The following is an 18,236-nucleotide window of genomic DNA, read 5'->3' as shown; positions in this document are numbered from 1 at the left end:
CATGATCCATCTGTTCATCCCTCCTTTTGCCATCCATCCATCCATCCATCCATCCATCCATCCATCCATCCATCCATCCATCCATCCATCCATCCATCCATCAAACTACAGCCTTTTCTTCCTCTTGTCTTCCATCGTCCGTTCATCCGTCTTTTTGTCATCCATTTGTCCATCAGGTCATCCTTTACTGTCCATCCATCCATCAAATTATTGTCTATTCATCCTTTTTGTGTTCATCTGTCCATCTGTCCTTTAAATCTTTTGCTGTTCTTCCATCGCTCCATTTCTCCTTTTGCCATCCATCCATCTATCCATCCAATTATCATTTTTCCAGTCATTTTCTAATAAAAGCATTTAGCTACATTTAAACTAACATTTGTTTCATGAGATTTCAAAGATGTAATATTTTCTCTACACTGTTCTGCTACAGAAATAAGTTTTGTCTGAACTGAGCGACCAAGAATAAATTGCCATCTGTTTGGATTTGTCATCCTTCTTACAAACCAGTTAGTATTTAGAAGCAACGTTGTTTCATCAACTCTGTTGTCACTCAGAATTTCTTCATTTTCTCAAATTACTACAAGAAAATAAAAGTTAACTTGTATTTTTCCTCCAAATAGTCATCAGACTTGTTTTGGATTTGTACTAATAAAACCAAAATACCTTTCCACTGTTATTGAAACGTGTTGGCCACCATTGACGTTTTTTGTTTTTCACACCTTTTCTTACGTCTGGATTTTGATTTGACTTGGTGAATATTGTGTCTTCCGTCCACCAGAACCTTTTTGCTTTTGGGGACGTCGATGGGAAGGGGGTGGATGCCAAGTTGCAGCATCCTCTCGGTGTGGCCTGGTCTGCTGAACAAAGCCGACTCTATGTGGCCGACTCCTATAACCACAAGGTAAGCGAGGCTCGTCACAAGGCCCCACCATCAGCGCTCTTCATATGTTTAGCGGTTCTGGCGTCATTCTAGTTTCCTTCAGGCCTGAAAGGTTACAGAAAGTTTCTAATTCTCACTCAAAGCATCATAAATTGACTTTAATGCAGGCTTTCAAACGAGTCCTAAGAAGAGTAGAATTTAAAAGTATTTCTTCAGTCTGAATAAATATGGAATAATATAAAAATGACAAACTGTATTCTCTGTTCCTTTGTCTAAATGTTGCATCTGTCTATCGGTCCTGTCTTTTCTCCACTCCTTTGTTCTTTCCTTTTGTTCTTTTTGGGTCTTTCTTTTGCTCTTTCACTCTACCTCTCTTTCTTTTGCTCTACTTTCTTTTTTCTTTTGTTTTGTTATTTTACTCTTGTTCATACATTTTTACTTCTTTCTTTTGTTCTTTTGTTACTTTTGCTCTCACTCTGATTCACTCTGTTCTTTCTTTTGCTTTTTCTGTCTTTTGCTTCCTTTTGCTATTTCAGTTGTTCTCTCATTTTTTCTTCCTTTTTCTTGCACTCTCTTCCTTTTACTATTTTGCTTTAACTTTGTTCATTCTTCCCTTCGTTTCTCAGTCCTTACCGCCCTTGTTTTCATCTTTTATTCATCTTTCCTCACTCCATTCATGTAAATTTTTTATTTTATTTTCGCTGGTATTTAAAGCCTGACCTCTGTAAAAACATCAGCAGTAAATTTGTGCAGAACGTTAATATTTAAATTTTAAAAATTATCCAAAAGTGGACTAAGAGCTTAACTTTGACCGTTTGAATTTTTGGGAATGTACTGGAACCCTTTCTAAGGTTAACCCTCCTTTAATTTGCCTCATTGTGCTCAGATCAAGGTGGTGGATCCAAAGACAAAGCAGTGCACCACGTTAGCAGGGGCAGGAGAAGCTGGAGATGCTCTGGGCCCCCAGTTCACCAAAACCTGCTTCAACGAACCAGGAGGAATCTGCATCAGAGGGAACCTTCTTTACGTGGCCGACACCAACAACCACAAAATCAAAGTTCTCAACCTGGACTCCAACAGCGTCTCTCTGGTCAGACTTGTGTGTGTGTGTGCCTGTGTGTTTGTAACCTTGAGCAAGGACTTTTACATTTTGTTTGTGTTTGTGTAATTAATCTTTCCTAAAAGCGTTTTGCCCTCTGCGTTTGGGTAAAAGGTGACACAGAAAAGAACAATGTGAGCGTAAGTAGCTTTCTCCTTGCTCTGCATTAATCCGAACACCTAAATCTGTCTCCCGACCAGCTCCACATCTCCACTGAGTGCACAGACTCAGCATCTGTGAAGCCTTTGGGAGTCACCAAAGTCCCCACGCTGCCTAAATCAGCTGCCAGGAAGGATTTGCCTCCAGTTACGGCGTCGGCAGGCCAGACTGTCATCCTGTCACTCACTATGTCGCTTCCAGAAGGAGTGAAACTCACCGACGAGGCGCCCAGCTGCTGGGCGCTCTCAGCTGAGGGTAAAATATTAACAAAACATTCTCTCTCTCTTAAAAAATGTTTTTATTCCTACTAATCTTCGATTTCACGTTTAAAAAATAATCATCCTTACATTGCATTGTATGCTGTTTAAAATGCATTTAAAACCAAAGTTAGTTTTGCTCAATAGAAAATCTTTACTGCACTTCTGCAAGATTACTTGGGTATTTCTCTTCACTTGTGGGTTTTATTAAAGGAATTTGAATGAATATGACTAAAATGGACATGTAGGAAATCCCAAATATTAGGACTGGTATTAGGGATGCACCAATACAAAAAATTGAGCCAGTGTTGATAGCTGATATTAGTATTGGTGTTAGGGGGGTTAACTGATATTTATTTCACTCACCACTGTTTAGAGACATTTGGAAAAAACCCAACCAGAAACGGATAAAAATAAATAAAGGTTGTTTGTATTAACACAGTTTCATACTGACATGTTAAAAAATGAATAATATTGGCCGATACGATGTTGGTGCTGATGTATTATGTAACCCTAGATGGTAAACAATGAAGAAAGATTAAAATTTATTTTTGCTCATAAATTTTTTATCACAAGAAAATACCACATTGCCCAGACTTTCCAAATCAAGTCAGAACAACATTTAAAAAGTTAAAAATAACTGGAGCAATGACAAACTGGTTTTGACCCAAGTTTGTCTGTCACCATGCGTTGAGCAGGATGCTAAATTAAGGCCTTAAAAAGTCTTACATCTCTTTAAGAAAATGTAAGTTGGTCTTCAATAAGTTAAAAACAGGTCTTGACTTTGTCATGGCAGAACTATTTAATTTATTTACTCTATTTAGACTGCTGGACTTTTCTATCGGGTAAAAGTTTGAGTCATGCGCAGACATCACTCGCTGCTTTCTGTGACTCAAGGCGGTAGGCTACCAGTAAAAAGCTGCTAATCTTGCTAATCTAGAGAGCTACATGCCATGTGAGAAGCACAAAGCTGCTGCTTAGAGCCATGAAATTGTAGTTTTCGTCCCCTGCTTTTCTTTTGTACATTTGTCTTCCTGCCAGATCTTAAATTTTATTCATAATGGTCTTAAATTTTGGAAACTTGCATAAACTCTGAAGAGGTAAAGCACCGATAGACTTAAGCTATAGTTTGAAATGTGTATGTCTTTTCTTAAGCACTCTTGTGATCAAATACTGAAAAATAATTTTTGCTTCATAAACATATAAACCAAGTGCATAAATAATCAGATGAAATATCAGGGATTTTCTTCATTTTCTAACTCTGTCAGCACATTTTTCTCTTATGATTTACAGTCCCTTGGAAAAAAAATATAGAAAAATCCTATTTGTTCAAAACAGTAACCAGCTAGTTGGACCTCAAGAAAAAGTGAAAGTCGCTTGCTAAGTCAGGTGGTTGGGTGTTAGGGCAGGCATTCGTCCAGCACCCTGTTGTGTTTTCGAGTTAAATTTTTTTTTAAGTTGACAGGAAATTAGAAAATATCACTTGATATTTATGTACTATTGAAAGATTGGAAGATTAATACCTGTACACCAACTATATCGTCTTAAAAAATGCAAACATTTTAAAAAGATTTAAATAAATAAGCAATACTCAGCCTGGTGGGGGCACAATTAAAGCCTGGTGGCCCGCCAGGCTTATAATACACTGAGGGACAACCTGGGTAAGAAAACCCCTCATCGGTGCCTCTATTGACAAACATTTGTTCTTATTTTAGAACTTTTTACATATTTTCAGTAAATGTGGAGGAACATTTATAATAATGTCCTGCAAACTTTAAGTTTCTATTGTTGGGTATTATTTGATTTCACTCATTTAAAGTGGTCTTACTCACCCAAACTCTTTCCGACCCCAAGATAAATACATCATACACAAACACACCTTCTAACTTGTTGAAATCTAAAAAGCTGTTCTCCTATTTTGTAATGACCCTACTGTGGAGTTCTGCGTTCTCCTACATGCTGTTATTTTGGTCCGTTTTCTATGATTCTGCCTATAAAAAAAGAAAAGTGGACGTGAAATGAGGCTTAACCTCTATTTCACCGTTCAACAAGCAGCGCTTCTCTCTCCCAGCCTACACCTGGGACTCTCAGGCAGCGGATGGAGAATTACTTAAATCACTTTTCTGAACCACTGATGAAGATTTATGTGTGTTTTTTTTTGCTTTTTTTTTTTAAAGTTCTCAGCATATTTCTGAGGTAATCAACCACAGTTTGACCCCAGAATCAGGTGTGAGGTGATGCTTTCAGATACAACACGAGTGACGGCTGACGGTCCGATCATTGGGTTCGGAACTAAACTGTTTCCATCTTTCTGAGTGACGCAGCGTGCAGTCAGCCGTATCAGCAGCCTATTTTTAGGACTTTTTGATAAGGCGACATGCCTCGGTTCACATAATTAGCCACCAGGCTATGTTATGTGATCCTCCGCTGTCCCATTATGCACAGTCTAGACTTCTGCTGATCGGATCAGCAGCGAGGCAGGAATTTTAATGGATCAAGTTAGAGCTGTACGCCAGATCTAAATTGTTTTTTTAAAAAACGTGTTTTAGAAATGGCTTCTGTGGGACCTCATGTAAGGCCGTGGCTTCATTAATCACTGTGAGCATGGATTTTGTCGTCTCTCTGGGTTCAGAGTTTCTCACAGTAGAAACTCCAGCCTTCCCTTTTGAGCTTCTTACTCATTTTTCTTTGCTAAAAATGTAAATTTGCCTGTAGAAGTACAGCCATTGTGTCAGAAAATAAATGTTCCTACACATTTTAGTGCTCTGTTTGGCAGTGATGGGAAACGCTGAGGCTCCAGTCAACAGGCAGCGCAGTAAATCTAGGCGTAGGGCGGATTGGCGCTTTCACACAGACCGAACTTGGTCTAAACTCCACTGGATCTTGTTTTTCCTTGTGCTGTCAGAGTGTCTCTGGGGACGGATTGGCCCGTCGAAGGCTTGGCACGCCACCTGAGATAAATTTAGCAACCGTTTGCTATGTGCCATCTTGTTTTGGGCATATATATTCCCAGATTGTAATGATTGTAATGTTTGCCAGGCGTTTTGATGTTAACTGTGAGTTGTCACTGCTGATTTTGCATGTTTTTCTTCTGGAACGCCCAAGAAAACGTGTAATAACATCATCATCTGTTAGATTAATTGCTTTTGTTTTAGTCTTTGCACACAAAGCTATATTTTTCTCCATCTTATGACATCATCAGTTACTCAGTATTCAAGGAGCCTCTGTATACAGCAAACTTTTTTAATCTTACTTGAGTACAATCTTAGATAAATGCATATAAGTGCATTTATCTAATCTTATCAGACACAAAAAATCTGTTCTGCCTGATTGCCCCCCACCCAGTCTGACTGACTCCAGCATAATGAATAATTTTGAGCGTCTTATTAAACCTCACATCATGCCTGGACTTACTTTGCTTGATTTGCCCCAGCTGGCTTATCACCCCAACTGCACCATGGAGGATCCAAGCTTATTTTTTACCATTTTATTGCGTTTTTGTTTCATATGTGTTGTCATTGTTGCCTTACGTTTCTTAAACAAACCACCCTTAAACTTCAGATTGTGGCAAATCAAAACATCTACAGAGCTGCTCGTGTACAGACTAAAGTCTCTTATGAATGTTTGCTGGAAGAAGTTTACTATAAAATATCTTAAAGCACATTTTATCTTAATTCCAAATGTAATTTAACCTGCTTCAAGGAAACTGAAAGTGTTATTTATTTTTTTGCTGTTATTCCCACACTGCATTTTATGTTAATTTTATTCTATTTTACACACACATCAACCACCATTCAAATCTCTATGAATGTTGGCTTTGAAAAAAGGATGTTATAAAACATTTAAGTTCTTTTATTCGTATTTTTGGATGCCCTTTTTCTTTTTAAGAAGAAATGTGAACTTTGTGTAAAGATTAAAAAATTAGAATACCTTGTCAGAAAGATGTGCATCCTGTGTATAGTGCATAATAATGAATTAATTGTGTAGATATAATTTGGAAAGTGTAGGATTTGTGATATAAGTAAAAATTAGCAGTGGATATATATATATAACGTGGGACATATGTGGACGAGACAATTAGGGATGGGATTTATTCAACTGTATATGAAGTTTTATAGGGATTATATTTGATTTTTATTTTATTTTTTTCTACTTGTTTGAAATAAAGATTAGTCTAGATGCGCTTAATGTTTTTTATTAGGCCTTTATTGTGTCTAAAATTACTCACAATGAGGTAAATATTTTACATCTGACCAGTTTCTGAAAAAAAAAACTCCAAGACTTTATTAATAGTATCCTTTTAATACTTCTTCTTCCTCCACTTTAATGCCAAACTATGTGACTTTTGATGGATTTAAAGCTTCAAGGAAGTCAATTATTTATAATTCTGACTTTTCTTTTTCTGTTTTTCAGGTAACGAGTGGCTGCTGGAAAACCAGGTGGCGTCCGGCAGCATCGTGGATTTGACGCAGCCGCTCCGGGTGTCAGCCAAGCTTCCCGCCGCCGTGAGGGAGTCGGACGGAAACCCCGACCTCAGGTTGAGCGTGTGGCTGTTTTACTGTTTGGAGGAAGGTAAAGCCTGCACTATGAAAGCCGCCTCGTTCAGCCAGCCTCTTCAAATAAACGCCAGTCCTGGAGACGGAGAGGTCACCGTGGCGTTCGCCCACTCCTTCTAAAACCAGCCGCACGGCTCTCAGGTTAAGGTTTTGTTTACTGTTTTGAAAGAAGAATGGTGATTTTTACTTTTCAGGCAAACAAACTGCTCAGAATCTCCTAGAAGTAAACATAAACCAACTGCTTTGCATTGATAGTGCAAGTTTGCAACTAGCCTGATTTAACAGTAGAACCGTATTTCTTGTTAGTTATTGGAACATTTGTTAGATTTGGATAAAATGTATGCATTTTTTATCATGCATTTAGCAGGTGGTGGTGGTGAAATAATATTTTATATTTAATCCAGATTATTTATATTGCTAAAAATCAGAACCTTGTAAAGCATCTTTTTTTTTAAACTCAAATCCACTTCCAGATGCTTCTGTTTCTATAAGAGATCGATTTACATGTAAATCTTGTGAAGAGAGTATTTTGTATAACTACTAAAATGTAATTACTGAGCAGTTTCTGAACCCATTTCTCCCAGAACCTGATCTGATTTTTTTCTTTCTTTTTTCATCAGCTGTGTGACGAACTTTTCAGAAAAAAGGAATAACAACGAAAGAAGGATATTTAATCGAGCTGAGTTATGATTCAGTTTCTTTCTGCCTTTGACCGTGAGAGAACACCTTGTGAATACTAATACAGAGATATGACCGTTTTCCTAACATGAAAAAAAAAAAGAAATTCAGGGCCTTTCATGGGCTGTTGGAGTAGGAAACCAGAAATATCCACTGCACCGTTTAATCTGATCAAAATGAAAGACGTGAACTTTATGCACCCATGATGTATTAAAATTATCTATGCAGACTCACATTTTATCATGTTAATGGACTCCAGTGTTAGATTTTTTATAATTATATTTTCAAAAGTATTCACACCCTCTGAATTTGCTTCAAATCTGCATCCAAAAACTTTAGTGTCGCTCTAATTTGATCAAATCACCTCCGTATTTCCCAGATTTGTTTGGCTGGGAGAGGGGAAGAAACAAATTATGTTTCATTATCCTTCTGCTTCATTTTTATGCATCACGAGGAGATTGTGCAAAGCATAAAATCCCCATAAAACAGAATAAAGTTCTGTTTGTAATTTCCTCCTCTAACAAAATGTCTTCCAGTATTGTTCTGCGTTTAGCTCCATCCTTCTTCCCATTCTCTATCTTTACTTGGAAATTAAAGGATCCCCCTCACCATAATGCTGCCACTACTGTGTTTCACGTTAATAAAATACATTACGGTTTGTTTTTATGTGACAAAATGTGAGAAGGTTCACGCGGTGCGAGTACTTTAACAATGCCCTGCGAGTGTTTGCTACAGCTCTTCCTGCTGCGGTGCCTTCTAGCTGCATGCTAATCTTGCGTCCGTAAATATTTATCTTCTTAACGCCGCGCATCACCGCAGACCGGCTCTCGGAGTCTGAATGGTCACACTTGTCCGACGTCGGGATCTGTGCGACTGATAAAAACTTCTGCTTGTGATTATCTGTGTCACGGGGCGCCGCTTTGATTCAGACCGTTAAAATTAAGCTGCTATCTGAGTGATGAATACAGTTCCTGTTTTCAAAAAGCCGCGGCGTCTCCCCTGCGAGCCGACGACACCTCGAGTCTGCCGCCTGCTCCGCCACGCTGCGCGTTATTACACCGAGAAGACAAAGTCTCATTCAAATCATCTGCTTCACAAAGGGAGCGTGATATGAAAGACAGACTCTAATAAGGAGCCGCTGGATCGCTCTCTGTTGCGCAATAAGATATGATAATGTGGACGCTGTTATTTTGTCTGTATTGCTTCTCAAAGTTACGGCCTGCTGTCGGAAGCGGACCTCGGGGTGTTTTTTTCTTTTATCCCCATCGCCTCGCGTGGCGTTATTGTTGGAATCTGGTTCTGTTGTTCGGATCGTTCGGCCCAAGTGCCTTCCAGAAGTCTAAACTGATGACACTTAACTGTATCTGAAGCAATAACAATATACTGTAATAGGAGAAAGTGCTTTATTCCCACATGTTATTTATTTGAAATGAGCTGCTCGAGTTTTCTGATCCGTTTTCTGTCATCCCTCCAGGATATTTTTTTTTATGAATTGTAATGGCTTCGAATGGCTGTTGGTGAGATTGTTTTCCCAACTTTTTAGACTCGTTTGATGCATTAAATTGTCCACAAATTAAAGCGAAAAATACCTAATAAACGTATTTATATACTCTGTTTGGAATCTGCTTATTGTCTTCTGAGAGTTGGAGGAGAAACAGGATTTTCTCCACCTCGACTGGAGCCGTAACAAAACGAGAACGCTGTGCCTCTGCTGAGATTTTGTGCAGACAGGTTTTGAGAAATGTTCTGATTTGTGATAGATTTCATACTTTTCTCAAAGCCAGCTCATTTTCTCCTCATCTGTGGAGTCTGACTCCAATCCAGCTGCACCGACTCAAAGTGGCTGGAACAGAAAGGAAAAGTGTGGAATTTAAAGTGTGAATTTTCCACGTCTGAATTAATTTTGAGTGATATTTGTGATAATAGACTTTATTCTCTGTCTCATTCATCCATCTATGGTTCACATTTGTTTATCCATCCATCTTTTTGCCTACAACTATGTGTTTGTCTGTCATTCATCCAGTTTGAATATCAGTTTCTTCCTTCGCTCATCTTTCCTTGCTTGTTTTTTCCCCCCTGGTTTATTTTTTATTTATTCCCGCTCTTTGTTGCTGTGAGGGTTTTCATGTTTTGTTTGTTGCAGGCTTTTGAACTTTTCCTTCCTGCCTATCTAATCAACCACAGTCAATTTTTATATTTACACTTTTTAAAAAGGTATAAAATCCCTAAAAAGTCTTGAAATGTAGATTTTGTCGTAAAGCAGCTGCATTTATTGCTGAGATTAAATTACACACTGTTAGACTTTATATCAAATTATACTCTACTTACTAATTTATTTAGTATTATTGATGCAGTTGGGATTTTATTTAGGATTAGTCAAGTAAACGGGGGATCGGTACAAGTAAACGCCGTAGTTTTAGATTTTTTTCAGCTGAAAACTGAGCATTATTTTCGATCGACTTCACCATTTTGCTCGAGTTTGGATCGATCGCATTAAGTCCAGAGAGATGAAACTCTGCAAGATTTTTTATTTTTAATTCTTTTGGGAAATTAGGCTTGAAAACCAAACAAGTTTATATTATTTTCCCACAAAACTGAACAGAAAAATATTTAAATTAAGAACAGTTTCAGTGCAACCCTCCTAAGGAAGACTTTACACGTAGTAATGAAAGACTATTTAAACAAAAATGATTGCTAATTAAAACACCATTCGTTTTCATTTTGTAGTCATCAAACTTGGAAAAAGCGTTATACTCCATGTATCCAAAACTACCTTAGAGATTTTTATTGATGGTGTTTTACATTAATTGAGGAAGAAATAAAAATCTGAATATTGAAAGTTTTAGTAAATCTTGAAAAGTGAGCATATGACTTATTTACTGAAACCAAAACCCTCTTTGCCAAAGGCTCCACTTTGATGGTGTCGCGTTTTAAAATACAACCAGACTGACCTTTAGGCTCTGCTCTGGCGAGGAAAAGAAAACATAACGACTTGAAAATAAAAGTGTTTAAACAGATTTTTTTGTTGTTGTTGAAAGAAACTCCCTAGAGAAGGAACATGGTGTCTTCCAGAAAGGGCATCGCGATAAATACCAATTAATGTCCTTCTAAAAACAGGACATTATGTTCAAACCATTTCTGGTTTTATTTATGTTAACACATTTTAGGGAGACGCTCGAAGCATAACTGTTTGCAGATCTGTCAGTATATTATCATTTTGCTTCATGGATTTGTGTTATTTAGCCCATTTTCTGGCTGTGCTGATGATTTTCAGTGAAAATGCACTCAGCAAAATGAGCGAATTTATAATTAGTTATTCTGGAGTTTCTTTGTTTGCGTTTTATTGCAGGATATTTACCCAAACAACATTACACCCACTTCTCTTCTATTTTCAGTTCTTTCATTTAATTCTTAATCATATTTTTCTATCGCAATACTGCCTTACTTACCATGTTTTAAATTTTGCTTTTTATTCTAACATTTTACTTCAAACTGACTCAGTTTTTGTGAAGTCAAATCTTACAGTTTACTCACTTACAGTGTAATCCAGTAGTTTATTTTTTTTCTTTACTACAGAACGGGATCTTTTCTGTCAGATTTTATGTTTCTAGAATCCATTTAGTTTCTGGACGGACTGTGAGAGTCTGTCCACATGAAGCTAGTTTTTGCTAATTGGTTGTCGTAGATATATTGACAGTTCCAGTGTTCAATAGAAACTGCATCATCGCTGCCTTTAAATAGATTTCCAGCCTGCCCAATACAGAAGAAGAGCACAATAAAACACTAATACATAACATAATGTATACGCTGTGCAAGAACCAGGACAGAACAGCGCACGTTTGATTAGTCAGCATAGAAGAAAGTACAGCAGACCTGCAGGTTTCATCCTATTAAGCTTTACAATGGCAGTCGGCACAAAGGAGACTCAGTTGGTTTGTACTGCTGGTGCTTCATCCAAAATGTCCTGAAGGAAGAAGGTGGAAGAGGAGAACACATAATAGTTCACACTTTGGACCAGACTCCCAACTGAAGTCTAACAAAACTTCTGCGTCTGCTTTTGTTTGACTACGTCAGGAAATAAAACTTATTTAATGAAACTAATGCGAGGAAAGTTAATAATCTCCTTGAGGACGCTTTAATCTTTGCAAACTAATCTGGAACTTCTTACTCTAAATAACAGCGCGACGATGAATTTAATATATTTTAAAGAATTTGCAGCAGCCATACTTTAAAAGAACTTACTACTATTACAATGGAGTTTTAGGGCCATGCTAAGAAAATGAATAAAAAACCCCCCATAAAACTGAGAAAATGGTAATAAAATTGAAAGAATCACACCATGCAAGAATAAAGTTGTAGTATTACGAGAATTAAGTCAAAAGATTAGAATAAAGTCGTACGAGAAAGCTGTAACATTATAAGAATAAAGTCAAAATATTATGAGAATTGTCATAAAAGTGGTACGAGAATAAAGTTGTATGAAAATAGTCATATTATGAGAATAAAATCATTATAGTACAATAATAAAGTCCTAATACTACAACTTTATTTTGGTGTTTTTGTTGTTGCTCGTTTTATTTTGAAAAGCCGCCTTTTACATTTATTTCTTCCTACCTACCAGTACTTAAATTTGACTGTAGATTTTAAAACTGAGCCTAAAACTGTAAACTTCTAGTTTCAGCCAATGAACTTCCCTTTCTTTCATTTTTTCCCCCCCAAAGTACAAACATCAACATCAGTTTTCAGCCAAGGCAGTAATTACAAATAGTTTTATCTTGACTGGAATGGGCCCAGTGATTTCTTTATAAAAGTCCATGTGTGAGTCTGGAGGAGGAAGTTCAACTCTGATAATCTGTTTTCAAAGACAACAGAGTGAAAACCAAGTAATAAAAGAGGAGCTGCTGCTGCCCCCCTGTCTTCCTCCTTCTGCCCCCTTATCTGCCTCCTTCACTGTTGTTCTGACAGCATCATTAACCCTGTCTGAGTCCAACTGCTGGCATCGCTGCCAGAGGCCACGCACACACACACACATATACACACACACACATACATATACATACAGAGGCTTGATTAACTTGAAGTATACTGTTGAGTACAATGAGATAAATGTAGAAAACAAAATGTAAAAAAAGACCTCAAAACATCAGAAAGATGCTTATATGAAGGACGATAATACAACAGGAGTATTAAGTAAAGGATCGACTGTCGCTACACTGCAAAAACACAAAATCTAACCAAGTATTGTTGGTCTAGTTTCTAGTACAAATATCTTAAATACTCTTGAAATAAGACAAAACTAACTTACAGGTAACTTAAATTCCTTAATATTGATAAGATAATATGTTCATGGAACAAAAGATTTCAACTTATGCGACAAAATATTACTTTTTCATCAAGGAGTTGCTGACTTAAAACAAGCTCATGTTGTGCTGAAAAGTTGCTAAAGTTAGTTTTGTCTCATTTAAAGTGTATTTTAGATATCAGTTCAGGAAACTAGGCCAACAACACTTGGTAAGATTTTGTGTTTTTGCAGTGTATACGTTTACACAGAAGAAGTTAATTAGTTGGGGTTTTTTTCTTTTTTTTAAAACAATTTGAATAATAAACTGAATTTCACAGCATTGTTTGATAACTGGTATCGAACTGGGATGTGTGTAGCTGACTGGATTCATTTGTTTTTTTGCTTGTACAGCTTTCATGAGACCAAACAAAATGAAACAACTTTGGCCAACAGCTCAATTTCTGGGCAACAGAGGCGATATTTCACTATAACTTGTCCTGGATGATGCCACCAGCTGTTGGCAAGCACTGCTAATCCAACTCATCTGCTTTTGCTTCTCTTTAAATCTCAGTCTGGCCGTATGATCGATGAAATGAGATGTTTTCCTTTCTCTCTCTCTCTCTCTCTATGATCCCAAAATATGATTTGTGGGTCACGGTTCACTTACTATTCAGGTATTTGTGATGCTAATCAGCTCTTCCCAGTTGCAAAGACAACAGCTTGTTGCCACGGTTACGCATCATAGCAACTGTCCAATGAAAGAGCAAAAATCCAATAATTTGCATCTACAAAGCGGAGGGGTATGGAAAAGGACTCGGACCGATGGGGGGGGAAAAAATCTGACTATGTTCTCAGAATTTGAACTTTTTTCTCAGAACTTAAACTTTTTTCTCAAAATTAAAATTTCTTTTCTCAGACGTCCGACTTTTTCTCAGAATTTTGACTTTTTCAACCAGAATTCTTACTTCTTTTCTCAACTTTTTTTCTCTCGGAATTCCGACTTTTTCTCACAATTTAAAGTTTTTTCTCAAAATTTAAAACGTTTTCTCAGAATTCCGACTCTTTTTTCCTCAGAATTCAAACTTTAATCTTCTGAGATCAAATATCAGAACTCTAAGAAAAAAGTCGGAATTCTGCAATTAAAGTTGTTTTTTTATTTGTATTTTATTTTATTTTTTATTCTTCCTACCTACTTAAATCTGGTTCAAGTACAGTCAGATACTTATATTACAATTGGTACTAGTAAAGGAGATGTAATTAGTCCTTTACTGTTCTATTTTTCATAGAGATGGAAACGACTAATTTCCAATTATCTCAAAAACAACAAAATCTGTAAGAGAAAAAATTATTTTTGGCTGCTTACAAAAACTCGCCTTTATCCGGATTCTTGATTAAATGTTACAACCATTAATGAGTGATGCATTTGGCTGCAGGGAAAACTCATTGTGACTAAATTATAGTCATACCTCTGCACCTGGTAAAAACATTTCCCAACTGTGACACTGAAGAAAGCAGAACATTTCTCTTGTAGCTTCTCTGTCTCTCCGCCTCAGGTTCGGTTTTTAAACGAGCGTCACTGCAGATGATGAACTCAAACTTTTGACTCTGCCTGCGTTCACACGGGGTCGAGCGCCGAGGTCAAGCACAGCCCGCTCTGCTCGGCTCAAGCCAGTGTGCTGATTTTACGTCAGGGTATGTGGGATGTAGCTGCTCAGTGGTGAAGGATGCTCTGGTGGAAGTGGGCGAATTATTGTACTGAATAATGATATTCTAGGTACTAACATTTTGATTCACTACTGCTCTTTCTGCAATACTTTTAAACTCTCTAGAGTGCCACTGTAGCTACATATACGCTCTCCAAAGTCCGTTTTTGCATTCCTTTCAACTCGAGAAGATATTTAAGCACAAGAGGCAACCGATTCCACTGGGTTTGCTTAAATAATTTCGTTGAATATCTGCAAACAAAAGCTGCAGTGCAGCGATTCAGCAGACTCGGAGCGGTGGACAGTATTTCTTCCAGGCTGTGGGAAAAATGCAAAGAAAGCAAGAAGGAAGTGCACACAATGCAAGCTTTTCCACGGATATTTTCACGCCAAAAGACTTGAATTGAAGCGACGGAGGCTAATCTAATCCATGCCGAATGGATTCATCAGAAGAGTTTACAATCCTGCTTTCTGCTGCTCCGTGTTGGTTAATGAAATCAGTCTGACTCTTTATCCCAGTATTGATCTGGAGGCACAGCAGTTTGCTTTCAGAGACTGTTTGATTTGTTTTGCATCCTGATAAATCACATGATTTATCTCTGGTTTCTTTACCAGGGTTCTTTACAAAATTAAAAGAAAGAATGACCAATTAAAGCTAATGCAAAATGTCGCTTTTATTGCCCAAACCTGGTTTGATAATCGGTTTGCTTGCATTATTTTGACACTCCACTGACTGTTTTGACCTTTTACAAAAAAATCTTCCTACTGCATGAAAATTTGAACCAGAAATCTCACCAATGATTCTGAATTAGATTTAGGTCAGATCAGTGAATGGGCCAACAGGAATCTTTGAGGAAATCATCCCTGCAGCATGATGCCACCACTGTCGTGTTTCACCAAAGGAATAAAGCGTCTAGCTTTAGCCTTTCTCCAAGTGTTGCACTTTGCACATTGGTCAAAAAGTTACATTTTGGTCTTATCTGACTGTAGCATCTACTTCCACATGTTTGCTTTTTTCAATCAACAGCGTTTAGCAAGCTAATACTGGATTTGTTGTGAGTTTTCAATCTTAATTATGCATAATTTCTAGTAAAATATTATGAAATTAGTAGCGGTTTTGAAAAGACTGTGCAGGAGTAGTAATGCTTTTGTATATTTTTCTGAACTCGTCAACCCAATATTATCAAGGAAAACAATCAAGCTGCATTTCCATTGACCTTATAAATTTTGCAATTTAGAATTACAAGAATAAATTAGCTAAATGGAAATGAGCCAATTTTGATTGATAAAACGTTTTTGCGTTAGGAGGAAGTTGTTTTTTCAAAGTTAGTTTATTTTGCAAAACTGCCTTAGAAACACTTTTCTTCCACATCACACAAGTCACATGATCAACAACCGGATGTTACTACTGGCGGAAAAGACAAAGAAGACGACAGGAAGTACAGAGACCCAATAACTGTACTCAACTACTTCAACATATTTTTACTCAAATAAAAGTAGAAAGTAGACATCTGAGAAATTACTTAAGAGTAAAAATGTATTTGGTAAAAAGTTTTCTCAAGTACTGGGTAACTGATCAAATTATGACTCATTTACTATTTGGAAATTACATCATCAGATGGTCCAAAATATAAAGTTACATGGAAATGTTGGTATTTTAAGGACAAAATGAAAATAATTCATATAAGTAACAAAAAAAAACAATTTCAGGCAAAAGAAAATGTTTCCAAATCAGTTTCTTTCAATAAAAAACTTTAGAAACTTCAGCAAAAACTGCAGGTGTGTGTCTGTATCTGGTGAATTTTTGGTCAAAACATGTTTGTTTTTCATTCACTGGGTAAAATTTCATCCAGCAATTTTACTAAAGTAAAAGTAGAAATACATCATAATAAAACTACTCAAGTAAAAAGTACAAACGTATTTCTGTGGGATTTTAATTGTGTTTCTTGTTTAATGAAAACACAGCAATTGTGAAGTTGGTTTTTGTTCAACATTAGCAGAATATTAAAGTTTTGCACACATTAGTACTGAAAACACCTTCTGAGGTGCAACTTAACCAACTGGTGTTGGTTATGAAGCTGGTGCTTTATAACACAGGTTAAGGTTTTTGTTCCAGCACAAAGAACCGAACCTCCAGGAAGAAAACAGCTTCATGACTTTCATTTTCCACATTTCAAGCTATAGAAAACATCCGTCTGTTTTACGAGAGTTTTGAGGGGACGTGGGCGTCGCCTTGTTGCGTTGGGGTCAGGTTCTGTTGCAGCTCCTGGGGTCGCTGGGTTCAGGTTGCGAACGCTGGTGTAAGTAAGTATTTCAGTGGTTATGATAATCTGGTCAAATGGTCAACTGTCTTAGGGTAATTCTGATGCACTGAATCCAAAAATCACTTTGGTTTTGCTCAATCAGGTCAACTTTCTGAGCTAAACTTCATATTTTGCACAATGAAGACTTAATTTTCAATTTCCATGTATTTACCCTTCAATTTACAGAAATCCAAGTTTGTATTAATGCACTCTGTTAGAAATTTTTTTTGGATGAGAAATATTAATAGAAATGAACTGATAATGTCATCAATTTAGTCAGAAGATCAGATTTCTTTAAATCAAATTAGATGTAATTAGACCTGATTGGGAAAAATGGATGACATTTTTGGACTCAGTGGTAAAAATAGTCTTAATTCAGTTGAATAAACAGACAATTTCCAAAAAATAGATTTTTGAAACCCAGAATAGTAGTTTTTATTCTCGCCGTTTCTCTGCTGTCCATCCCCAGTTCACACCTGAACTTTTTCATTCATGCTGGTATTTAATGACGAGCGAACTTCACTGCGATGCATGAAATGAAGCGTCTGGCTGGCAGCCAAGCTCTGCCTGCTTTATGTCCCCGTTGAGAAAAGTTTGGTGCAGCACAGCTGCCGTGAAGCAGCGCGCAGGACTGTGGCTGAGATGGATCTCATGCGCAGGGAATGTATTCTTGGAGATAAAAAAAATATAAATTATAAACTGGACCTGTGGGAAAACAAATCTTGTTTGTGATGGCATGTGATGAAACTCTGTGGTTCATAATGTCTCGGGCACGGCAAGTTCCCACAGTCTGAAGGAGTTTTGACCAAACAGTCGTATAACATTCAGGTATTGAGACGAGTAAACGGCTCCACTCGTCCTGTAAAATGTTCATTTACTTATAGAAAAAACTGAATGGAGGGTGAACTGGGGAATACTGGGACATTAAATGAGTTTAAACTGCATTTAAAGGGCCTAAAATGAAATTTAAGCCTAATTAAAAGCTATAAACATGCGATGTTTGTACACAGAATCACAGAAATGTCAACTATTATTAAGTTTAATGTAGATGCATTTGCTAAATATCTGCCTATTGTGCTTACAGATGATTTTAAAAATAATTTATAAACATTAAATGTAACATGAGAGGAAAAGCATTTTTATATGTAGCCTCTGTTTAAACACTTTGTTTTTCAATTTAAATTATTCATTTAACACATTTCTTATATAATAATATATAATATATTTATTAGATAGAGTGATATATTTCAAGTGCTTCTTTAAATCTGTTATTATAATAATAAATACCGGTTTCTGGAACAGAATATTAAATTCAACCAA

At 36.9% G+C, this 18,236-nt stretch overlaps 1 protein-coding gene across 2 annotated transcripts in view; it reads left to right on the top strand.

Moving 5' to 3' along the window:
* nhlrc2 (NHL repeat containing 2) overlaps positions 1-9,241 on the top strand; it is a 39,459-nt gene extending 30,218 nt beyond the window's left edge. Inside the window, exons 9-13 of one of the 2 annotated variants that reach the window (XM_007574284.2) lie at positions 779-901; positions 1,767-1,970; positions 2,180-2,393; positions 6,809-7,092; positions 7,572-9,241. In XM_007574284.2, coding sequence (XP_007574346.1) covers positions 779-901; positions 1,767-1,970; positions 2,180-2,393; positions 6,809-7,071 — 804 coding nt within the window. In that variant the 3' untranslated portion in view covers positions 7,072-7,092; positions 7,572-9,241. Of the gene's footprint in view, positions 1-778; positions 902-1,766; positions 1,971-2,179; positions 2,394-6,808 lie in introns of both variants that reach the window. The other variant, XM_007574283.2, reaches the window with a different exon arrangement.
* Positions 9,242-18,236: the final 8,995 nt, after the last annotated feature.

The sequence above is a fragment of the Poecilia formosa genome, unplaced genomic scaffold (assembly GCF_000485575.1).
Source record: "Poecilia formosa unplaced genomic scaffold, Poecilia_formosa-5.1.2 Scaffold348, whole genome shotgun sequence".
In the NCBI taxonomy this organism is placed as follows: domain Eukaryota; kingdom Metazoa; phylum Chordata; class Actinopteri; order Cyprinodontiformes; family Poeciliidae; genus Poecilia; species Poecilia formosa.
This window is presented reverse-complemented; position numbering and strand designations above follow the sequence as displayed.